Source organism: Achroia grisella, unplaced genomic scaffold (genome assembly GCF_030625045.1).
Source record: "Achroia grisella isolate CSIRO2021 unplaced genomic scaffold, CSIRO_AGI_Agris_v1 utg1023, whole genome shotgun sequence".
Lineage (NCBI taxonomy): Eukaryota > Metazoa > Arthropoda > Insecta > Lepidoptera > Pyralidae > Achroia > Achroia grisella.
The window spans coordinates 576635-602565 of record NW_026712560.1 but is presented as its reverse complement, the minus strand read 5'-3'; the positions used below and the strand labels follow the sequence as shown (position 1 = coordinate 602565).

Here is a 25931-nt window from a genome sequence, read left to right as displayed (position 1 = left end):
TAGATTTGGGCTATTGTCTAACTACAGGCGACAAAAAATATGGTTAAAGGCGAGCAGCAATTTTATATCGGTAACTTTAATCGACACCGTTAAAATTAAACTTCATGGTAGACAAATCATTGGTACTTTATTAACAAACTTCATAATTGATATCAGTCCAGGCAAAGAACTATTACGAGCACTTGTACATTTTGTTTAACATGTCTTGATACTTGTTGGACTGTGGTGACCGACTGCTATTACAGCTTTATCAAACGCTGCAATTGGGCGTGGTGGCTGCCCAACAGCGAGTACCGCGTCTGTTGAAATAATAATAAAATAGTCGATATAGACGTGATATTTTCGCGCATTCTTTTTTTTTCAATCAATAAATATACCTATATATCTAATACTATAGTCAAATGGCACAAGTTAACAAGCCGACGATAACAGGTAACCGTCGCCTATATAGACAATAAATGTCAACTTAACAGAACCTGGCATAGCTCTACTCATGTGTTTTTCTTATGATATGATATGATATGATCTTCTTTCTTATAATACTAATTATCATGTAGCACGCGCCTTCTCTAACGGTTTACGCTGTAGGAGCACCCAACACACAGTGGAGGATGATAGGATGAGTATGAGGTCAGGTCAGTTAGTCCATCGTGGTAAATTCACCATCCCAATCCCACTCATGGGTTTCTATTACATAGTACTAACATCTCATGTCTCCATACCCTGTAGTTACTATAGCGGTAACTTCGGCGTCGTAACGGAAAATGGAGCAGACTAACAGCAGTCTGCCCTACACCAAATATTGATGTGAACACTAAACAATTTCAATGAGAATCTTATTACAGAGACATTGTCTACTAAGCAATGTAATCATATGTTTCGCGGAAGCGCAGTACAGCTTCACTGGATATGTGCTACTTGACTGTAAACTGTGACGAGAGACCCAGCCCCGCAGCACGGAGGCGGACGGCAAGGTTGACAGCATTTTGGTTGGCAGCCATCACCACTGTAATTAAATTTATGTAACTTTAATTTAATGCTTAAAAACACTACTTAAATTAACCAAAAAAAAAAGATATGTTATTACAAGGGACAGTAAAAGTACGGAGTCACTGCAGTGTGGTCCTACTGAATGACAACGAATCAGAGGTACTAAGAGCGTCACATTATGACGTGATGTCCTTTTCATGTATACACAAAGAAAAAGGTTGTTATTATTACAAGTAAGAAAGAACAATGTTATCTATTTGCATTCCGTGAGGTATGCAAATAAACAACAGTGAGGAGGTATTTGAAACAGAGAAACACAAATTATTGTATTTTTTTTAATTTTATGAGTATAAAATTAGATGATTTTATCCTAATTTTACTGCTTACCGAATTGTTGACATTATGGTTTGTAATTGACCAATTACGTTCATACGGTTACACATTATATTTTTTTCTGAAAACGATAAAGAAAACTAAACCGGAATAAAAAAAAACTAATAATTTTATTTCACGACTATATTGTTAGGCTATTGTGTCGTAATTGATATCTGACTTTGGTTTTTTCTGTGTATTGACGTAATGTCACATAAATCATGCTTTAGCAAAAAGTATATTCAAAATTAATAACGTAGTAAACATTAAAGGATTTTTCTAATTTTCTATGGTAATTAATATTTATTACCATCCAAAAATATATGTCAATTTAATAATATTTAAACGTTATTAATAGAATGTAATTTAAAATATCAGCAGTATAAAATACATAGGAAATTCACAAATGCTTTCTAGTAGATGTTCATATGCATTTAAATGAAATTGTATTTTATTGCGAGTTTCTAGACACAGTGGTTTAGAATGTGCATTAATAGCTGTCTATAGATTAAAGTTAGAACTTTTACATGTTATCGGGTATAATATAACTTGTACATATATACTAGGTCTTATTTGTAAAAAAAAACAATGAGAAGCCTCTTTATAAATATTTGTGTATAATTGGGTACATATATTACAAACAAGATATTAATTGTAAGACTGCAGTATTACGAAATACAGAATCTAATAGTACATATACACCACATTCTATTGATTTACTATAAATATTTTTTCTGATAACTATACAATTTTTGCAGTATCAGTTGTAAGAAGGAGCACACGACGGATAGTGTGGTTTCACCTAAAACAACAATAAAGTAAAATATATAAGTCCTTTTTTATAAATAATCAAACTATCAAAGAATAATAAATATACAGGTTTCTCGCAGGATTACTCATCACGTTACGTACAATGTTATTTAATGTAATATTAGAGTTAATTCAAGTCAATTAATAAACAAAAAAAAATATGAGACACCAGAAGAGCATGATCAATTAAAAATAAATTCAGGTCATTTAGTTCATTGTAGCCAATTCATCATGATTATTTCTAGGTAAATCGCGTGAAGTCAACCTGGCAATGGGTTAATAGTCCTTGCCAATCCGTCCCCGCGCTTTATAGAGATTGAGATAGGTGAGACCATGAGACTCACGCAAAGGGCTTCGTACAAAGTCCATGTTGGTAAAATAATTTCATTATTTGATATTAAGCTTTCTTAGGGGCCGGCAATGCGCATGTGACATTCCTGGTGTCTCAGGCGTTCATAGGCCACGGCAACCATTTACCATCAGATGGACCATTTGGTTATTGGTCACCATCGTAGTATATAAAAAAACATACCGGCCGTTCGTAATTAATGAGTTGATAGCGGACTTTCTTGTCTTGATTATTAAGCAGCATGCCTGGCCAACTAGTAGGCCGGTAGTCGAAGGTACTGTCTCCGACTATCAAGGGCCGGAGCGTCACTGGATCTATGCCGCATGGTAAACATCCTGGACCCTAATAGTAAAAAAAATATTTTTGATTAAACTAAAATTTGAATAAGAGTTTTAGCTAGCTGTAATTGCTACCTATTTATCTATATATATATATATATATATATACTTATGTGAGATAATTAGATGATATCATAGGTAATAAAATCCAAAACACAATTTTAGGTCGTTGTCTATTTATCTATTTATTTGTCGGTTATCAGTTATCACTATCGTATCGTAATAAGTTTCTAATAAAATTTTTCTTAATTGCAACGCTAAGAATAATCTATTATTACCCCGAATATGCTGTACTTAATAAAAGGATATTATATAGACGATTTTAGCGTAATTAAATGATTAGTGAAAGAAGTGACGATATCCTTGTATTTATGGGTATTTTGATTACAAAAGTACTTAGCTTACTTAGCCGAAACTTACTTGTGTCGAATTTGTCTGGTGACTTGTTCAGACAACAAGACTATATGCACACCGAAGAAAAACTCTTTCATGCCTGCTATTGTAACACTATAACAATTCACGCAGCGCTATCTATAGTCACCAGTAAAGCAGATCTTTTGTTATGGGTAATAGACAACTAATACACATACATTTCTTTTTTTTGTAAATATATAAATAAAATATATTATTACATGACTGCGAACAGGGAAGAATGGAAAAGAAAAACATATTACGCTGACCCCAAACAAATGGTATAAGGAAGAAGCAGATGATTATATAGAAAACAAACATCCAATGTTTGTATTGTGCGAGGGATCGAAATCATGACTATTGGAAGTATACTAAAGCCCTACAACACCTTGGCCGTTAGTGTTAGTGTTAGGTACTAACATACCCATTTACGAGCTTGACATTATATCTACATATTAAATACTAGGTATAGAGATTTACCTGTACTGGATAGCAGGGTATACATTCTGGAGCTTCTTTGTAACTGGGCAAATGAAGTATTGGACTACACATTTTAATTTACTTGTAATAGAAATTGCATCCAAAAATACGTATTATAAATTTTTGTTATAATTTGACAGAATAATTTTTGACACATGTATTTATTTTTTAATTTTATATTAGGTCTATAAGGTTAAGTTTGTATAGTTCCTGCTTATTATATTGCTTGTTTTCTTCCAATAAGCACCTAATTTATTTTTTGTACATTCAACTTAAAAGTAGAGACTGTTTATTTCTTGCACCGTTTTTCCTCACCTTTTTAACTACAGAAAGAATAGTATATAATATATACCTACATAATGAATTTACACGCGCCGAAAAATTTACAGTTGCATCCACGAAAACGATAAATGAAAATCTGTTGTATTATTAAAACTATATATATATATATATTTTAATTTTAATGTTGTGAATAATTTTTGATATCTAATACGAGAACTTTAAATTTGAAAAAAGAATAATATATGAAATTTCAAACGAAATAATAAACGTGATAATTTGGGTCTTGTTCCATTTTCAAATTGAATAAACGCGCTCTAGATCACTAAACATTTTTGAAATGACAGTAACAGCTAGTTGACGTTAATAGTAATATTCACTACTAACGTCATTTTCTTCACTTCTAAAAATTGTGTCGTGGAATAAACTTATGAACTAGAAAAAAAACTATAAATAAAAAATAAAATTTATTATAAAAATACTTCGAATTTATCGTATTTCAAATCACCAGCCGATAAAAATGTAAGTACCTATATTTGCTTTTATTTATATTTTAGAAGAAGGTTTTGAAAGACATTAGATGTTTTCAAAGCAAAAAAATTACATAATAAATGGGGGATCATTTGTATGTTTATCAGCTTTTCCTGTAAAAGAACGATTTCCATTAGTCATTTATTCCCATTATTATTTTATTATTCAAATCAATTACAAGATTTTCTGTTTGATTTGCTTTCTTTTTAGAAATGTTTTGAATAATTTAGATACGTTGCAATAAAATAACTAATTTCATTAGTCATTTATTCTCAATGTTTTTTTATTCTGATCAAATCCAAGATTTTCTGTTCTTGATTTGTTTTATATTTTGAATAATATTTTGATGCAGGTGCTGCGGATGTGGTTGCCCCAAAATCACCATCTACACGTGCTGCACGAAAATATGTTAATATATACATTACTACAATCGGTCCATTTATCAAAGCATGAATCCAAACTGCGTAAAATGTTATAGTTTAACTGGTATCATTAAAACAATTTGAATTGCTATCCATTTTCATTTCAATCTACCAACAACAAACCTTCCACCAAATGGGTTGCTTTGTGAACTGTTTTGATTGTAGGGTGTAGATTACAGTGAAGTTTCTGAATAAGACTGATGACATTAGTCTACTAGAAGTGATATTACGTGGTAACCTTAATGCTGTTCATATATATGGACTACAGTTACCGCTTACCATCAGTCAAGATGGTAAAGAAACTCATCATTATGAGTTTCTTTACCATTCTAATTACGAAGAAAAGTAAATTTGTACCTGATTTGTAAAGTTTTAACTTTCCATGTAAAAATTCAATTTTTTGTGTAACTGGTATGGGAATTCAATTTTTTGTGTAACAGGACAGCCGTTGACAGCTGTCAACGGCTGTCCTGAATGCAACTGTTGCATGCCTACAGGAGCTGCTTGTGATAGATAGGTATTACTAGTAGTCGATGATGTGTATGGTGCCGTTAATGTATTTTGTATAGGCGATGGTTACCACTTACCATCAGGTCAGCCATCAACTATGCTAATAACTATATTTGAACCTGAACATATTACAAAGCAACTTACTTGGCGGTTGAAAAAGTGAAACGGTTACATATGCTGATGACTTCGTCCAAAGTAATCTCGTGTCTGTAGCCTATTCACACCTCGTTTTCAATCAAGTTTAGTTTGCAAATCTATGATTTCACAAATTTCAACATTGAATTCTGTTAAGAACCAAACATGTTTATAAACCTTCTGAAGATATCCGTAGAATGTTTAAATGTTTTTTGTCTTATTTGACTTGTTTCAATTAATGATCAATTTCAATCGCATTATTTACAATAAAACAACGTAACCCTATAGATTATACGTACCTATAAACTACCTACTAGATTATTTGTAAACATCTCGTAGGCCTATCGGTAGTTATAAATAGCCCTAAGACTGATAACAGCTCACATATCGTACATATTTCCCACGAAAAATTTATTGTCTAATTCTGGCAAAAACTTCAAAAATTTCAAGTGCATTTTAATATAATACAATAAAATGGGAGGTTGCAATGTGCCTTGTGTGCCTGCGATGTGTGCTCCAGCTGCAAATATTTGTGGAGCACAGGCACCATTTATATGCCAGAACAAAATCCCGGAAACCCAACGGTGTTACCCTGTGAATCCCTGCATTAACATCTACAGCTGTCATACGCAAATCATGTAAACGCTGCCAAGAAGATGAAAACGTGGCAAATAACAGCTATCAACATTTCAGTCTATATGTTAAGATTAATTACATGTGAGAAAATATTTCAATATATTATTTTAGTAAACCAGATACATTTCATTTCATTAAAGTTAATAAATATAAACCTTATAAATACAATAATAGATTTGTTTCAGCGAGGTCATGACATTTCCTAGGTTAATTGTTTACTTAGTTGATTATCAGAATATCTTATAGGACACAACAAATAACAACTTATGTTCAACGAGTATAACTAATCTTACTAATATTATAAACGCGAAAAAATGTGAGTTAGGTGCTATCCATCTATACTCAAAATTTCGCGTTTATAATATTTATAAAATTAGTAAGAGATATCTATATCCAAGAATCCAATTTGGATCTATGTCCAGGATGAATTCCTGGATATAGATCCAGATCGCGTTTATAATATCCAGGATGGATGTTTGTTCTTCTTATTAATCTGGACATGGATCTCTCTCAGAGCAAAAACTCTGAATATCTGTATTCTCGGATAATTGTCGTTCCTCCTTATAGATCTACTTTACTATTTATGAGTATACAACAATGTGAGCTGAATAAAACCCAGACAGTAACTTTATAATTTACTACCAACACTGACATCATTGGTCTGGACATTCACATAATCAAATTAATTGAACCACAGAACAGAGGAATAGGAATTGAACGATATATTCATTATCGTAATGGAACATCTACAGCGTATAGGCATCCAGATTGGGGTCCCTGTAAACAAGTTATAAATGGTTAGACAGTCACTCCAAGACTACTTTTACTATATTATCGGTATATTATTTGCGTTGAGACTGAGATATTAGTTACCTATTTTATTAATTATTATTAATTATTTTATTAATTATTATTACTAATAATGGCTGTAGTAGACCCTACACAGTCCAATTTACCAGAACTATAAAATAGCATTACATTGTTGAAGCTAGAACCCAATAATATTTATATGATTTTTTTATGTAAACAAGCTGATGACAAACTTGTTGGTAAATAGCAACAATCTATGACGCCTATAATATCCCTCATGCTATGCTATTCCTGAGGACAAATATATTATGCTTCCATGCCTTATTTTCTTTTTGTACATCGTCATTATTAAACCGTAACATAGCTCACAAAGCAAGCTGCTTGGCGGCTGACATAGGTGACACAGAGATATCTACGCAGACGACTAAATACATTAGTAATTTCTACATGATGTAAAGTAATAGAAATTACGTAAAACTTTTATACAATTTTATACAATTTTCCAAGAAAAGAATAAATTTAACGTATATGATGTCATAATGTGTAGGAAGAAATTGTCCAACAGTGTACGTTAAATTAATAATAATGATCAATAATATAATATGTATACCTATAAATAAATACTGACCTGTCTCACATAATTATTTACTGAATACCGCACATTAGGGTTGCTTCTTGTGAAACATTCTTCAGGCCGACCAGAGGGTCTGTTTTGGAATACACCGTCATGCACTATCAATGGCCTCCGGCGTGTGACAGGGTCTAATTCACAGTCGGGACAGCAACTGCGGGATACTGGAAGGCAAGGATATGGAGCTGGTGGTGCTCTCGAACAGATAGGTCGTTGTTTTGGAATTATAGGTGGCGGGCATTGTGGATTGCAGCAAGGCAACACCGGTTGATAACATGGAATAGGCTCTGGACATGGGCATACCTAGAACATAACTTTACATTACATGTGCAACCTATATGGATATTACTTACTACACGCTTGTTTATATGTTGTGAGTCTAGACATGAAGAACTAGATAAAGGGAGTAAGATTTAAACAGCGACATAATAATAATAATAATAATCTTTATTTGTCTCAAACAAAAACTTTTCACACAATACAACTGTGGCCCATACAATAATATAATTTAAAGTTAGTACACACAACACCTTAATCCTCAGAAATAGCTTCGTAATTAGAGTACCTAATACGTAGTACTACCGTAGTAGAGAATAATATTAAACATTGTATTATGTGATATATATACCCGTGGTTATTGTTTATTAGGAATGGTTACACTTTCCATTTATTTAAAATGTTAAATAAATAATTCTGTAAACACAGATCTGAAACAAGATTTGTGTTTATAGTCAGATTTTGAACGAGTTTATTGGTTTAAAATGAATAGAGTTCTCAAGCAACACATACAAAAATACTGTCGAATTGAGAACATAAAACTAAAGTTGGTTAAAAATAAAGTATGTTGAATGACAACATAATAAATATAACTTACTAGTGGAGGATCGCAAGGCTCGGGTGGTGGACAGCATGGTAACATAGGCGGGCAACACACAGGGAACGGTGGCGGATGCGGTGGGGGTTCAGGCGCTGGGGCACGCCGCGGTCTGCACGGAGGTAGTATTGGTACTATTGGCGGGACCAAGTCTGGGATAACGGGCGCTGGACACTGTCTGAACACTGGCTTGCAGGTACATGGTGGACACGGCGTGCAGGGGCATGGTGGTGCACAGCACGGCTGGCAACAAGGAGCCGGTGGAGGGCAAGAGTACATACATGGATTTGGGCCACATGGCAAAATTGGTGGACACGTAGGGCAAAAAGTACAGGCACACATTCTGTATATATATTATAATATTTATTACAAAAACCTCTTTTATTGTATGCTATTCTTGATTGATTTATATTTATATTTTATTATTTTTTTCAATAATTTTCTACGATACACTATGCAATTTTTATGATTTGTCAAATAGTAAATATTTTTTAACGATTAGTATTATTTCATATTTCCAGTCAGTCCCATTTTTAATATTCTGTTTCACAAAAGAAAAATATTCAGGAGACATTTCATTTGTCAAAAAAATTAACGATAAAAATATACACCTTTTTGTATTAAATGTCTATTTATTATAAAAACAGCAAAACCGATAAAATGAGTGCTCCATTTTACAGCTTCGATCCTTGCGTTTGCAGGGGGATGCCATGCGGCGCCTGCTACCCTTACAGCACTAAACCGTGCGCGGCTTCGCGAAACGACCTCAGCGTATGCTCGGTATGTCCTGGCGGAGGGTGCTCCCCTTGTCCAGCCCCAGTCAGACCGTGTCTAGCACCATGCCCACAACCACCAGTTCTACCATGTTTACCTCCGTGCCCACCTTGCGATAAGGTACTTTTTTAGTATAGAAAATTATAATTTATTTATATTACAGGTTGATACAGATCACCGTAGGGTTTTGAATCCGCATATTTAAATATATTTGTAAATAACAAATATTTAAGCAATGGTATTTAATACAATGGCAGTGTATTCTATATTCAATACCTTAATAATATTGACAAAATATTACAAAAGTATCTGCAATATAATTCCTCTTTTCATTACAAGTACATATAATAATATATCTCTAGCAAAAATTATACTGTGATATTAATCTTTTTTCATATTAATGGAGTAAAAAATAATAATGTAATCATCGTCTGTATAAATGGACACCACCATGGTCATCACATCGTCATAAGACTGCTGTTGTACTCTTCATACGTTACCATTTCGCAATGCTCTGTTTCATGCCTTGACACCCCGCAACTTCACTGCTATATACTGTATACAAAATGCTTGGCGCCAATAGATAATAGATAAGACAGAGTTATCCACGTAAAGTTAACTTGGGTTAAAATAGAAATAAGCAGTCTCTCATCTCACAAGTTACCATAAATCTAAATCAATCTAAATGTCATTTCTTTCAGCCATGCACCCCTGTACCAAGACAAGACCCGTTTCGTTATGTGATTCTATAGCAATTCCTTGCTGTCGGCCAAACCGTTGCAAGCCATGTCCATATTACTGTTGCACTGAGCCTGCTGTCTGCTCACCCAAACGTTGCAGTTACCCTGGAGTTCCTGTATGTTCTGGCTGCTGTGGACTTTGCATGCCAGTGTGGTAACCTACAAGGAGCCTCAAACTGAACTAATTAAGGCATCAACGTCGTACTTTACAAGCGAGCTGTCTTTTGTACCACAGATGTAATCACATGTCCAAAGTGGCTTAAGTTTGGTTACCTTGTTACCTACAATGAAACGCTATTAAGTCCTTTAGTACACTGTATATGTCTATGTATTGTCAGAAATAAATAAATTTATGCATTCCTAAAAGTGTGATTATTTTTTATGGATCATAATTGTATGGTGCACCCGCCTGTGCTAACGGTTTACGCTGGCGGGACACCAGCGTAAACCGTTGCTACTAATGGGGTCATGAGTCCACATTACTAACAATTCCCCTTCCCCCTATATCTGATGTTAAATTTAAAATAGCTAAATCAATCATTGACTTAATATGCATGCCATATCATATGACTATGACAAACATTCGCGAATGTCTAGGCCAAATATAACGTGACTCTAAACATCTGGTAACTTCGACACATGGCTTAAGCTTAATGCTGAAATATACAAATGAATACATTAAGACATACATATATATGGGTGTAGCTAAAATCTAACATGAGTAGGTGGTTATTAAAATGGGTTCAGAATAAAAAAAATCTATTAAACCTACTAAATAGTTAATCAAAAAAATATCGGTTATATTTCCTCAATTGGCTTGATCGAGAATAGAACTCGACGATACGAGTTACCATTGTTATCCATTTTTGGACGTCGCCGGCGCGGCGGCAAAGTTGACCACTACAGATCAATAACTGAAATCAAACTTTTTGTTATAGATAACCTATTATTATTATTATTATAACTACATAACACTCTCGTTTATAAGAAAAGGAACTGTCAGTAATTTTCTTTCGTCTAGTGTCATTTTTTATAAATATAATGTACCTAAATATTAGGTAAAAAATAATAAAATTATCAAATATATACTAAAAATTGTAAAAACCTAACCATAATTTTTACAATTAGATGTGACAATAATTCACAATTTAATAAAATAGCTTTAATTACATAAACTACAGAAGAAACACCGGCATGTCAGTTCTACCACGAGGGTTTGAATGTATACGACCGTGCCCAAGGTACGGTTGTGTCAAAGGCGAGTACAGCGTGTACCATAAGCGACCAAGGTGTGGACAACCGCGACCACAGCCTTTCCAGAGAGAATGTGCTCGGTATTGTGGTGGACCAAGTAACGTACCGATAGAACGGTAGGTTTATTAAACTGCAATAAAAACTAATATATATAATTAAAGGTAAAATAAATTTGTCTGTCTGTTGTTACATTTTCATAACTAAACAGCTTAACAGATTCGTCGTGAAAAGATAAAAGAGAGACAAAATTAATTAATGGAAATAATTAATTAATGGTTTTTGTTTAATTTCGCTATCATTAGTATACTTGAAACCACAACAAGTACGCAGTGTTGAAAGCTGAAGTAGTATTCAGCTTTCAGCAGTGCTCTCTACACGGCCTTTTTAATTTTTAATAAGAAAGTGGTTGTTCGTCTTACTAGCTCTCCGTTCTTCTTTGCCAAATTACGACTCCAAAACAACTCTTAACATTTCTATAAGGTTATTTAGGTTCTGTATGTCCTTCATTTAATAAGTTAATTTCCTTGATTTATGCACATAATTGTAGTATTATCGACGAGTTTAGGAAATCTACGACACCACAAAAACAAAAACCACAAACGCAACTACATCTAATTTTATTTTGCAAGCTGTGTTTTGCTGGAAGAGTTATATTACAGAATAAGAAACATGACTTTTAGTCCTCCGAAATTACAATGAATGAGTAGTTTCTCGGACGTAATATGATAAGTTAATGTTCGTAGTACGGGTCATATATTATAGGCGATAGAAACCATTATTTATCAGATGGACAGTTATATAAAAAAAATAAAAGTCATACACATTATTGTACTAAAAACTATACTACTGAAGCTTTCTAATACTACTGAAAATATGACAAAAGTTATATGCATATTTTAATTACAGTGACGTACCATTCAGCATCTAATTGCAATATTGCTCACACACTGAATCCCGACGATTATTTCCGTAGCATGTAGATTGTAGGTATATTAATATAGTAACCATACGGTGTAGTACTTATATGGAAAACGCGGAAATAACTGGCACGACGACAATTCACCAGGTGAATTAAACTTAATTCAATCGTTATGCGTAATTATTTATATAATATTTTTGTTTTAGACCGTGCTGCTATGACTACCCTTGTAAAGCTGACTGTTTTAACCACGGCAGCTGTACGAGGCCCAGCGGTCGGTACGCACGTACTGTTTGGTATCCTGGCGAATGCTGTCCTGTCGTTCCACCATGTCAGGCCTTCACCTGTCCCAATCCACCATACCATCCTTGTTGTTATCAAACCTGTAATAAACTTGTTTAGATCGATCATGTTAAATTCTATTATTGACTTCCCTGTTCCTAGATAGCATAATTAGTATATAAATAAATTACAAAAATCAAGCGAATACAAAAAGCTTATAATATAACAAAGTATTAAATCCAAGAGACGAAAAATATAGCAAAACATTATTAAAAATAATATATAATATAACAATAAAAATAATGAGAACCTTTAGATACGAATACTATTCGTAGATTTTAGATTTCAGAGCTATTAAATAATCATTTGCTTAAGCATCTTTTAAATTTTATATGCATGGTAGGGTGGCCTCTACCTTAATACCTATATCAAAATGTTATTATTATACCTGATACGTATGCTACTATTATACTACTGATTACTATCAACGCCTTTATATTATCACCAAAATATGGTACATATGGTATCTCACAATGATAATATTTATTTAATATATTACACCGACATAATTAGATATATTTTATTTAATATAATTTAATATAAAATATATTTAAATATGTCGGTGTAAAAACTGCTTGGAGATGTTTTTGTTTGGTGAGTACCTATATATTGAACCTTATTTCAATTTGTTATAGAGTGTTAAATACACTATACTACAATTATATACAATACAGATATAAGACTGCTAGGTCTTGCAGTTTCCTCCCACGTCCCGAGAGACTTGTGTTTGCGATTAGTAATTTTTGTGCACCTTTCAAGATCAGTTGACTGCACGTTTCATTTTTTTTTTATTAATTTAGTCATATGAATTAAATACTTTTTAGTGACAACATAGTATGTTTACTTCATTATGTATTTTATCTGTGTATTATTCATATTTAATTTAATTGGTAAGTTATTAAATGTTATTGTTAATTTATTAGTAAAAAATATATTATTCTGAATAAAAGAAAACACAATATTGATTAATATTGTGTTGGTTAAGACATAATAAAAGAAAGTAGTGGGTATGTTTGATTTTATTTATTTTTGTCTCGCAATTTTGTTTTGGTTTTTTTTAACAATTCTATTTTACTAAAATTAACTAAATATCTCTAGTGACAATTTCAGAAATATTGGTACTATCAATATATTAAGAGATTATTACTCTGATTAAATGATTATTCAACGTATAAGGGGTTCTAGATTTTAAAGTTTCGTATTTACTACAAAAGTATTACTATATATATAAATATATATTATATATGTATCATAACAGACTAACTGCATGTCACCTCTAGATATCAACTAACAAGTAGTGAAATCGCCATGGACGGATAAATGACTTGACTTTTTTCTCATCCTGTCGTCTTTCGCTAGTGCTTCGCTGACTGAAACCTACCATTTTTTTTATGTATTATAATGGAATGGTACCTCCGCCTGTGCTAACGATTTACGCCGGCGGGGTACCAGTGGAGGATGATATGATGAGCATGAGGTGAGGTCAGTTAGTCCATCGTGACAATACCAATAATTTATCAGGATGGTGGACCGCGTGGAGGTCAACCTGACATGGTACATAGCTAGCGATAAGATCATCAAACCACATTATTAACAATCCCCTTTCACCACGGAAACCTACCGTTTTTTTTTAAAGGATGATGATGGAATGGTTCACTCGCCTGCGCTAATGGTTTACGCTGGCGGGGCACCAGTGGAGGATGATAAGATGAACATGAAATCAGATCAGTTAGTCCAACGTGACAAATTCACCGGGAATGTATCACGATGGTTTCCAGAGGGAACCGAGTGGAGGTCAACCTGACATGGTACATTACTAGCAATGGTGTCGAGAGTTCACATTACTAACAATCCCCTTCCCCCCCCCCCCTACCGTTAGCGCAGGCCAAAGAAGTATGTGAACTGCATACATCAAATAAACTACAGAAGTATTTCATGACACTCCTACGGAATAAGGGGTAACCGGTTACTATGGGCAAAACGCCTTATGTTATATACATTTTCATACACTACAGTGTGCAAAAATACTGCGCAAACTTACTCTACATAAGAAATGACATCAATCTTCTTATCAGAATATATTCCGCTACCCACAAACCTACCATAACCAGTTACGTAGTTTACAACAAAAAATATATTTACATAATGTATATCTTTAATATAAATCAGGAAGTACCTACTCAGATAGATTAGTGAAGATATAAATCCTTTAAATAGGTACTTGCATTAGTGTGCCATTAACCATTCAGATTGTTTGATGGTTAATATATAGTTCTAATGTGTAGATTCTGATGTTAATAATGCATTAGTCATAATATCAATACATGTCAAAGATTACATAGAGGAACTTTTATTTATATTTTTTAGTCTAATATTTTTCTCCTACTTCCTAGAAAAAGTGTGTAATAATGACTACATATTTATCTACATTTTCTTATGCTTACATATTTTACATGCATAAGCAGTACAACTTATAATGTAAGCATAAGAAAATGTATCCGTCTTTACCTACCTTTACCTTCCTATGGACTTCTAGAAATAACTCCAACTAAAAATATGACAGAAGAAAACAGAATGGTTCGGGAAAATTCAAATGCGGAAAATGTCCTTACCGAATTATAGAATTCATTATCCTCATTGACAAATTTATAATATACCTATAATATGTAAAATGCGGAATTAAGGGACATTCAGAAGCATGTTTTTAACATCTAATGTCATATACTATATATATTGTTTCGATGAACTCTTTAACTACGAAGTATAATAGGCCATTTAGCCTATTATACTTCGTAGTTAAAAGAGTTAGCATTTATATTAAATACAATCATCATGACTAAATATGATTTGAAAAAAAATGGTGCAAATGTAAATCCTCCGATTTACATTGCGAATGTAAATCGGAAGCATTCTTTTTCACCAAACTTTCACCAAAATCGAAACCATTTTTTTTCACCAAAGCGTCTAACTAGCGCTTTGGTGAAAAAAAATGGTGCGAAAGTGGTGTTAAAGTATGTACGACACCAGACTTTATGTAATCATTATTTTAAGCTCATGATATCATTTATGTTAAATTTATAGCTCTCAATACCTCCACATGTCGTATTCAAATGTAATGTATCTATACGTAACAAGAATGTACTTAACTTATGTTTGTAATTGCTTTATAATAGATTTGGTTACACTTGTAATGATATTGATGACAATTTATAAGCATACTATGTTTAGCTAATAGGACTCGTTTGTAATATATGTTATATACATATATATGTAAATGTTTATTACATATATATGTAAATAAATTATTTAATCATGTAACCAGTTCAGTTATCCGTAGTATAACCCCGTGCTGCATTCCGGCATTAAACAATAGTACCAAGATGATTGAATTGTTCCGTCCTTTTTTTGTAAATTAGTTAGATAAATAAATTTGTAAATGGCAAATAACGTATTTTAGGTCGGACCGATAGAATAGAATAGAAAATCCTATATCCAAATAAACTTAATTTAGGCATGTGCCTAAATTAAATAGTTACAGTTCTTTTTTCTACTACTTATTCGGAAAGCAGTCTCATCACAAGATAAACGAGGAAGAAATTTGCGTGTTGCTCTTTAACTTTGTTAACCAACTATCTCGTAGAGTACTTACCATGAATTAAAAAAATTAGGATATTGGGTTTAATCTAATGGTCCTACATTGAAATATGAATAATACAAATTTATATTGATTATTATGTTCAATGTACCTAATTTATTGCTTTTTTTGTATTATTATAGGTAATCTCAGAGCTCGCCAGCCGGATATAGATATCAACAGGTTAGTCAGTGACGCAAAAAAGTTTGGCAAGAATTGCTATGACAATTCATTTCGTCGACATTACCATCATATCTTTTAATAACTAGGAAACTATTGCTACCGGGACACTAGTTATTAGACTTTAATTCAAATTTTGGAATGACTCTTCTGACTATTTTATATTTTTGCCTACTATATTTTGAAACCAATTTTTAGACAACTCTAGAATTGACAAATCAAGTATTCCCCACAGTGACTGTAATGCTAGAATACTTCTAATGACACGATCTATTGTAATGTACTTCAAGCCAAGTTCCTTACAGCGTTGGCGCAGGCATAACAGAATGTTACATATATTCTTACACGGATAATAACTACCTAACATGAATACATAATGTCTATTTGCACTTTAGATAGGTACCATATGATCTATCTGACTAAGAGAAGTTAGTCTACAAATATTCCGATAAAATATAACACATAATCATATAAAATATAGTATATGAAACGTTATTATGTTATTCTTCAAAACAAACCGTTACCTTCATGTCCAAATATCTCTCATATTGAGCGATTTCACTGAAATAGCACTCTGTGCGTCATTTCTATTCCTATATTTCAATACAAATATCAAACTGCATAACACCGCACTGTTAGGTAAACTACAAATGCTGTTTTTATGTAATAGGAATGGCAAACAACGTGATTATAGTAAAGTCACCTATAGATATACATAATAACAGCAAAGGCATCAGATTATCAAATGACGCTCATGATACTACTTATTCGTTGCTATAAGATATGATGTCTTTCACCTTTAATACCACTACCGTACTTTCAGCCTAATTTAACCTTATAATCGACACACAAGCTGTGTTTCAAAAATCAAGCTGCTTTACGGCTGAATTATTTTCACAATACAAATGCAGACAACTTTTACAACGTGTATAATACTCGATTTATTGTATGTATAATTAACTCTAATATGGACTCTTAATTGGATAAAAATGAATGCTGTATTGCTTAAAATCACTTAAATAAGCTATTTCTTCCCATAAAATGTAAAGGATAAAAAATGGTTATTGTGGTTTATCCATAAGAGATGGATATATATTAAAAAGGTCAAAAAAAATGTCCTTTTTAAGGTGTACTGTAGTACATTATTTTAATTTTTCTCGTGGGTTCAGCCAGCGTTTGCGATAGATGTAGTTTATTTACGACATCATAATAATATTAGAAACCTCTAAATTTATCAGTATTTCTCTACTATATTATGCATGTATTATACAGATAAATCTTCCAGTTGAATCACTGGATCTATTAAAAATCCGTTTCAAAATCCGTTGCGTAGTTTCATATATATAAGCATACATAGGGACGGACAGGTAGAGACAGCTGCTTTGTCTTATACTATGTAGTGAAGTGAAGATTAAATAAATGTAATCTTATGTGATGTGCATCACAACACTTCAGTATTCTTAAAAAATCAATTAATATTGCTATTATTTTGTTAATCATTTCTAAATGCTAGTGGTGGAAATTTGACTTAATTTAAATTATCTATAAGTTTGAAATATATTAAGATTATATTGTCAAAGACAATACTTCTATAGTCACAAGCACTGGCGGTCGCACAGACAAACAAAAGAGTGTATATTTCATATAAAATATAAGTAAAATCTAATAAAAGTATTCCATTTTTGTTCCAGGGTGAAACTAGTACCTAAATCGAGATCGAACATTGATTCCAAGGCCATTAATACACATAACCATCGCTCTTTGGATCTGATACAATTAAGTAGAAATCATGATTATGACGATCGTGGCCGCGGGGTCCACGAATGGCACCCGCAGATGCACCATCTCCATAGTTCGCCCTCATACAAGGAACCAAAGACGCTCAAAATACACGAGTCCCCAGAAGACCCCCGCCTCTTTTACCAATCTGATGTATATCTTAAAAAAATTAGTCAGAAAAACATAAATAATGAAGTCTCGTATATTTATCCAGGTAGAGAAGTGATACGAGCTTCTGAAAACTCAATAAAACGTACGCCTATCCGCTCACAACGTATGAAAGCGAATCTTATTACCAAAGGTAAGATAACCATCAATCAAATTCATAATATTACATAGTTAAATATTATATAGTATACTAATCTACATATTTAGACAATATAAAGAAAGTAGTGTTAGTGGACAACCATAGAGAACATGGCTGGATTACAGTCTATAACGATTTATAGCAATCAGTAGTAATAGAAAACATACTGCGCCGATCCCAAATAATGAGATAACAACATAATATACCTAAAGACAAGGACATCTATTGAGATTCTAGTTTACAACGTTCATTGTATAAATAATCTTATCTTTAAGAGTCATATAGAACAAAGTGGTTACATTTCATATGTCCATTATATATTTTCTGTTTTATAATTATAAGGTTATTGCCAAAAAATTAAAATGATAAAAACCTTAAAATAATTTATCAACGTTTTCTTTAGCAACACTTGTTACCTTTTTGCGTCATATCGGTTCGAAATTGAATCATACAATTATGTTATAACTAGGTAACTAAAATTCGATACGAAAAATCAATCAATATTATCACAGATAACATAATATTATATAATATTATTAAGTTTTTTGAGGTTAGCATAATATAATATTTAATGATACAATATAATTTTATTTTCAGATCACATATGCGTTAGATGTCCGAACGATAGAACGTTAATAGCCAGGCCGGGATCAAACCGTGTCATTCTGCAGCATCCACGTCTGCAGTCTTGTAAACCCGGAAAAAGAGTACCTAAAAATGCACAATTCGTTCGCATGTATGGCCCCGAATTCGGTTCTTTATTGACAGAAGGCAGCCACATGCTAGTTGGACGGATTACTCATTTGGAAAAAGTAAGTTATGTAGTTTTAGGTGGTCATTTAACTTTAACAGGCGAGTCGTCCCCTCCGATCAATACCCCGTCCAGTCCAATTCCAACGAGGATCAAAATTCCCACTCATAAGGCAGAAGTTGGCCTTCAGCCGATCCATAAGTCCTTCGGCGAAGGAGCTGTAATAGTTCGCTACAGCCAAGTGTTATAATAGTTCGAAAATCAAAGGCGAGTCGTTACCTTCCTCGTCATAAAAGGTTTTGGCCTGCCGGATTGAATATTGTGTGTATATAATATGATTTTATCCAAATCCATGTACCTTCATACACTTTTATGTGTAATAGGTTGTAATATACTCGTCCTTACTAGTCGACATCTATAAGATGAAACAAAGTGGTGACATATATTGTATTTTTTATCCGTCGGCACATAGTAAAGTTCAGTGCTGCCCCAAAATTTTATATAATTGGAATGACAAACATGCCGACTTATCACCTGATGGTAAGTGGTAACTGTCCCTTATATATATGAACATCTTTAGGGATATGACGTTATCATATGACACACGTGAACTACAACTCATGCTTTGCCATTCTAATGAAGTCATGCCTCATATCCCATAAATTACTTCCTAATCGCATGCTACAACCGGAACAGAGCTTTTAATAAATGAAATTGATGTTTCCACTCAGACAGCAGTACAATATACCTTTCGTAGACTAGAAATAGAATATATAAAACAAATAGTATAAGTATAATTAATTACAATTAATTTTACAGCCTCTACAAATTTGCAAAATGCAAATATATGTAGTATCCCAAAGCTGTCCTGCGCCCGAGAATTTGATACTTCATTGTGAGAAAGGGAATAAAGTCTGTAACTTTACATGTCGATATCCTGATCATCTATTATACGGTGCTAAAAGTTTAACCTGCGGTACTAATATGAAATGGAATGGAACTCTTCCTATTTGTAAAGGTAGGTATAATTTGGTATTGTAATACATTTCATTGTCATAATTAAGGTACAATTAGTAGTAGGTACCTTAATTATAGCAATGGAAAGTTTACAGACTATCTATATATGTAGAGGAATATTTATGTATTTCTACAGCACAAATTTCGTGCAACCCTCCGACACCGCCGGATCATGGTCGCATAAGCTGTAAAGGAGGTACATCTCTCAATGGGTCCCGTCTACTCGATGGATCATTATGCCGAGTTCGGTGCAGACTCGGCAGGCGATGGACACCCAAAATCACTTCTATCTGCCGCCGTGGGGTTTGGACTCGTGATCTCACTTGTCAACCGAGAAAACATTGATGCAAAATTTTGAGTGTATAGGTATGTGCGCAATACATACCTATACACTCAAAATATGCGGATGAACATCATAAAAAGTACTTATTACATAAATTATTAGTAATTTATCTAAATTAAATATCCTTAAATTATACTATACGTCAATCTTATTGTCTATCCGTCTAACATTTTAATAATAGATATTATAAATGCGAATGTTCATGAGTAGGTATAGATATATTATATAATATAAATTGGGCAAGTGTGATGCAGAAGAACTGTTAAAAGACTTTCAAGTATAGTATTATTATTCTTTTCTGTTCATAATTAAAGGAATGATTCTGGAAGCCCTTCCATATGATTCTAGATTCCAGATGTGAAATACAAGGTTGGGTAAGTAATCATGACATCACTTCCCAATGCGAATCAGATGTTATAGTCGACATCTAATTGCGCCTAGTTAGCGGGATAATATAGATTCTGTTCTGTTCATAAGAACATAAAAGAATCGGTTAATGTAATTGCATTTAGGAAAGTACATTCTGTTTAAATAACTACTCGACTACTAGTTAGGGGTCATCAATAAATTACATCACACGAATTTCAGGGGTTTTTAACCTCCTCCGGTCCTTGTCACATGAGTATAAAAAACTGTCTGTCTCATAATTCTTTAAAACTACGCAACGGATTTTGAAGCGGTTTTTTTAATAGAGAGTGATTCAAGAGGAAGGTTTACGTACGTAATACATGTAAACCCGTGCGTGTGCTTTAATAAAATCTACATTAAGTCAAATATTTAAAATGCAATGACAACTAATGACTAGTTAAAAGAATAGACACCTAATCATGCTAATTAAAAATATAAAAGTTAATCATCTTTTATCCATCGACTTTGGACCCACTCCTTCATATTATTTATTAGTGGTACCTAAATCAGGCGCTTCATTTTCGTTCTGAATGTGGACGTCAGGATCATCCTTCGTGTCAACATCGTTTTCTTCCATGCATAAAGCATCGTAATAACAGAGAATTTCTCGGGCACGTCTAGTCGCAATTCTTTGAGGACGAAAGTTAAATGTTGCTTGGGATATAATCTCATAGCGAAAGTGCAAAAGTATTAAAAAATATAATTGTATAAATTTTGCGTTTGCGCAGGCCGAGTTTTGAAATGTGAAATCAAGGCTTTTACCGCCCGTCCACCCTGGGCCTTTGTCACATAATGTCAATTTCTGATGATACGCTCCCCCTTTTAATGTGTGACGTAATTTATGGATGGCCCTTTAGGTGTCCAAGAAATGTATTTAAATATAATTATTTATAGGTAATAAATAAATTTTATTCTTTCTTTAATGTTTCATTTCAAACCACGGAGAAAAGCATGAATGTAATAGGTACCACAGGTAATAGGTAGGTACCTACTTTTACTAATAACATTAAAATTTTGGATGCAATTATCTTTCAAAAGTTTCAAATAATAAAGCGTTTATCCAATCCTAGTAGTATTATTCCAATCCACATAAATTGTCATTTCCCAAAATGGACTTACTGATATGACTTCATGCTCACCTTATCATTCTCCACTGGTGTCTCGCCAGCGTAAACCGTTAGCGGAGGATTATGTAGGTATATCATACCATTATTATTAAAAAAAATATCCCAAACCACAGAACAATTTTATTTAAATACGTAGCTAGAAACAGCATGGGTGCGTGCCAATACTACGCGATAGTACACTTGATCGGTGCGGATCAGACATGTTTTTAATACGCTTGAGCAAAGCCACAATGAATTCGTTTAAAAAATATCATATTCATTTCATAATCACAATATCATTTGGAAGTGTTGTATGAGGTTGTTATTTACTATACACTGTTAGTCTCTAGTTATTTGAGCAATATAATAATGTAATAGGTATATGACTAACTCAAAAACATCTCCATCAGTCTTCATTTTTTACTATTAAGAATAAATAAAAATGTATAGTAATTTGTATTAATTTTATAATATGGCAATGAAATATTGCTAATAATTAAAGAACGAATAACAAAATACTCTTATATACTTATTATACTATCTTTATTACACATTTAAATAATTTTATATATGTCTATATTAATAATTTCGTCAAGGGGTAAGGTAGACTCGAACAAAACCTTATGTGAATAACAAAACATAAAAAATATTGATTTCTAGTCAACAACATATGTCCGCAAAATTCGGGTTATGGAGTATTTCGTTAAATTCTAATGACACTGACAAATGGCGATTGCAGTTTGCAATCGCCATCTATTCATGTCACTATCTAGCAACCAATCAACACTACGCGTGCGTTCGCGCCAAAGATCCATCACAAAGGACTGTGACATATGACATCTGTCGTTGACGTTTCGCGAAAATATAGTTTTTGACACTTTTTTATGATAAAAGAGGTAGAAGATATCTGAAGAAGGAAAAAAGAAATTAAAATACAGAAATTATACTAAAGACAACGGCTGTATGGGCTTAGACTCTTTGCCTTTCCATTACGGATAAATAAGACAAAAAAAAAATGATAAAAGAGTATACAGTTGTGTTTTTTCTTTATATTGGCCAATTGTGAGACAAATTTGACAATATTTTTTTTTATTTCACGGCTCTGGATACAACGCCCCTTTTTAGTCCAACTTAAAGTTTTACAATACAAAAATTAAAGTCAATATAATAATATCCAATGTCAAATAATAATAAATGTCAAATGTTGTTTCTCTGTTCTGATGAACTTATTAAAAAAAACTTAAAACAATCACAATTTCTTCACATTTTATTATTACACACATAATGCCAGGTATTTGCTTTTTTAAATAAGGTTGTGGCACTATTGGAAATTAATGTTTTTTACTCATTTTTATAAGTTTTACGGAAATAATGTGTGGGTGTTTATTTAAAAAGCAATAACACAAAATTAATGAAGTATAGGTAGGTTACAACCATATATTAATAAATATATGGTTGTTGTATCAAAATAGATTTTGTTATTTTTCACTAAAATAAAGACTAACTGCCTTTTTTATAAAACAAATTACCTTTTCATAGTGTCAAATATTATTTAACTGATTGTAAGAAAAAAAATGTTGGTTTGTAGATTGATACTGTAAAAATTACTATTTGTACGGAAACGACAAAAATATATTTTTATTCTGTATAACACTACGACAGTAGTGGAAACATTACTATATGTACGTAAATTATAAAATTCTGTTATGGAAACGTCATATTAAACTTTAAAACTAATTTGTTAGAATAAAAGTTTCCGATAAAATAAATCGGTATAGGGTACTGGCACCAGTAGTCAGCCTTTTAGTGGTAAGTCTGGGTTCAAACTTATATAAGAAAATATTAGAAAGAGTAAATTGAAAGTCTTTTGTATAATTTAACTTACTCATTTATTAAACTTTGTTACAAAATTAACAAAAAATACAAATTTATCCTTTAATAAAGTGAAAAATACTTTTTAACAAAATAAGGCACTTTTCACCAGTGCTCAGCCGCCAAAAACTAGTACTCAGCCATATTGCCACCAGTGGTCAGCCTCTCTTAAGATCCATAGTTTCAAGCTTAAAGATTAAGAACATTAATAAACAATTAGTCCGGTCATAGAACCTAAAAGGACTTAACTGTGCCCTAACAATCACAACAATCAAATACCTATCTAACTTATATTTAAATCAGTTGGAAACTTTTTTAGTAACATCAGTATTTAAAAAGATTTCAAGTTCTTCTTCTTTCTAAAAGTCGCCGATAAACAATTTTTTTAGGAGCTTATCTTCCTTACAGGTTTCTGTGTCAGGAGTTTCAGGATATAGAAGTATATTACTGAGAATTTTAAGTTTATTTTGTTTTGATTTCCACTAAATCACAGCCTGTCTTTGTGCACTTTACGCTCAATTCCTTATTATAATCATAATTTTTCTTCTTTGTAGTCTCCTTCACTTTACTTTTGGTAGAATCTAGATCTGCTTTTTTTTTTCTTTTTTTGTATAAAAAACTATATAAAAAACAATTTAAATATGGACGGTTGAACTCTGGGTCTACTGTCACCAGTACTCAGCCATGTAACAAACTCTAACTATTTAAGTGGCCGACTATTAGGTTTTTGACAAACAGCGTTAAAACCAGTAGTCAGCCAGGGGTGGTTGAGTACTAGATAATGTATATAAAAATGGGACCCTGTAGTCGGCCACTTCATTATTCAATAATTCTTAAGAAAAACATGATACTTTTCATTGATTACAATGCCAAAAGTCTTAATTAATGTAAATTTTAATACAAAGTGGCCTAAAATTAACAAAATAATGAAATAAATTACCATTTCTGTGAACGCTTCTCACTAATAAAAAAATGGCGCGCACGCCGCATGTCGCCTCGTCAGCCGATGACGTCGAAATAGATTCATATTTAATGTACTTCGCAGCCACGTAGCTATTATGTTTGAATTTAATTCTAGCAAAGAGAAGTCATAGAAGCTATTTAAAATAATTTGATTATGTATTTTCTGTTATAGCGCTATTCCTATTGGTTTTAAACCGAAAAAGGCTGAATACTGGTGCGGGGCCGACTACTAGTGCCAGTACCCTAGCTACTCCGCTACAGGTGGTAACATTATTTGAAAATTTGACATTTAAACGTGTCAATTTAGTCTCCCAGATTAAAAAACAAACTATAACCGACTATGGCACTTACAAATTAATTACTAAGCTAGGTAGTTGGTGTCCCTGTAGCCCCGAGCCCTGCATGTTTATGGGGGCTCGACCCCAGAGTGGGAGCATAGCAAATGGCTAACGCGGGGCGAGAGGGAAGGTTGGAAGGAAGAGGAAATGGATAGAAAAAGAGGAAGAAGGAGAAAAGGACGGTGGTGGACCACGTCGCGCCGCCATCGCGAAAGAGCGACAAAACTAGGAACTCGGCAATCCCGGAGAGTCGCGCGGACTAAATAAAAAAAAAAGAATGAAAATATTTGATATTTATTTATTCAGTAACAATTTATATTGTGTTTGAAATTATACAATTTTTGCTGCTAAGAAATTCATTAACACTGTAAAATGATTGCTCCAACAGAAAACAATGCAACCTCCTCCTAAAAAGCTTCCAATTATGTATTTTCTTTAAACTATTGGGCAAAGAGTTGTAAAGCCTTACTGCTTGGAAACCCTCACCATGCTTCACAATATTAAGGGTTGGTTTTATAATGTTAGGGTAATCCATTCTGCGAGTACTTTCCCTTATGTCTCGATTCTCCCTGGTCTCACTACCAACAATACTTTTTACAAAATCTGTTAATAGCACCAATATGTAT

The 25931-nt window shown here is 32.8% G+C and overlaps 4 protein-coding genes across 4 annotated transcripts; 3 read left to right on the top strand and 1 right to left on the bottom strand.

Moving 5' to 3' along the window:
* Positions 1 to 6893: 6893 nt before the first annotated feature.
* Positions 6894 to 9086, bottom strand: LOC131842182 (uncharacterized). The gene is made up of 3 exons (XM_059190744.1): positions 8579 to 9086; positions 7702 to 8007; positions 6894 to 7040 (listed from the first exon to the last, which is right to left on the bottom strand). Exons 1-3 carry the CDS (start codon positions 8918 to 8920, stop codon positions 6993 to 6995), a joined length of 696 nt encoding a protein of 231 aa, XP_059046727.1. The 5' UTR covers positions 8921 to 9086; the 3' UTR covers positions 6894 to 6992.
* Positions 9087 to 9126: 40 nt separating this feature from the next.
* On the top strand, positions 9127 to 10449 carry LOC131842757 (sperm mitochondrial-associated cysteine-rich protein-like). The gene is given in 3 exon segments (XM_059191358.1): positions 9127 to 9472; positions 10054 to 10074; positions 10077 to 10449. Coding segments are annotated over 3 exon segments (465 nt in total). The 5' UTR covers positions 9127 to 9202; the 3' UTR covers positions 10251 to 10449.
* Positions 10450 to 11160: 711 nt separating this feature from the next.
* On the top strand, positions 11161 to 12971 carry LOC131842847 (uncharacterized). Its single transcript, XM_059191445.1, has 2 exons — positions 11161 to 11462; positions 12472 to 12971. The coding sequence occupies exons 1-2, from the start codon at positions 11287 to 11289 to the stop codon at positions 12665 to 12667; spliced, it is 372 nt and encodes a 123-aa protein (XP_059047428.1). The 5' UTR covers positions 11161 to 11286; the 3' UTR covers positions 12668 to 12971.
* A 454-nt stretch (positions 12972 to 13425) lies between these two features.
* Positions 13426 to 20933, top strand: LOC131841694 (uncharacterized). Its single transcript, XM_059190034.1, has 6 exons — positions 13426 to 13497; positions 16385 to 16424; positions 18113 to 18501; positions 19105 to 19319; positions 20078 to 20276; positions 20412 to 20933. Exons 1-6 carry the CDS (start codon positions 13458 to 13460, stop codon positions 20618 to 20620), a joined length of 1092 nt encoding a protein of 363 aa, XP_059046017.1. The 5' UTR covers positions 13426 to 13457; the 3' UTR covers positions 20621 to 20933.
* Positions 20934 to 25931: the final 4998 nt, after the last annotated feature.

Coding starts and splice junctions, on each gene's coding strand:
- LOC131842847 (XM_059191445.1), top strand. CDS start 11,287: ATGTCAGTTCTACCACGAGGGTTTGAATGTATACGACCGTGCCCAAGG. Junction 11,463..12,471: donor AGTAACGTACCGATAGAACG/GTAGGTTTATTA, acceptor TTTTTGTTTTAG/ACCGTGCTGCTATGACTACC.
- LOC131842182 (XM_059190744.1), bottom strand. CDS start 8,920: ATGTGTGCCTGTACTTTTTGCCCTACGTGTCCACCAATTTTGCCATGT. Junction 8,008..8,578: donor AGCCTTGCGATCCTCCACTA/GTAAGTTATATT, acceptor GTTATGTTCTAG/GTATGCCCATGTCCAGAGCC. Junction 7,041..7,701: donor TAAATAATTATGTGAGACAG/GTCAGTATTTAT, acceptor ACTTGTTTACAG/GGACCCCAATCTGGATGCCT.
- LOC131841694 (XM_059190034.1), top strand. CDS start 13,458: ATGTATTTTATCTGTGTATTATTCATATTTAATTTAATTG. Junction 16,425..18,112: donor CCGGATATAGATATCAACAG/GTTAGTCAGTGA, acceptor TTTTTGTTCCAG/GGTGAAACTAGTACCTAAAT. Junction 20,277..20,411: donor AACTCTTCCTATTTGTAAAG/GTAGGTATAATT, acceptor GTATTTCTACAG/CACAAATTTCGTGCAACCCT.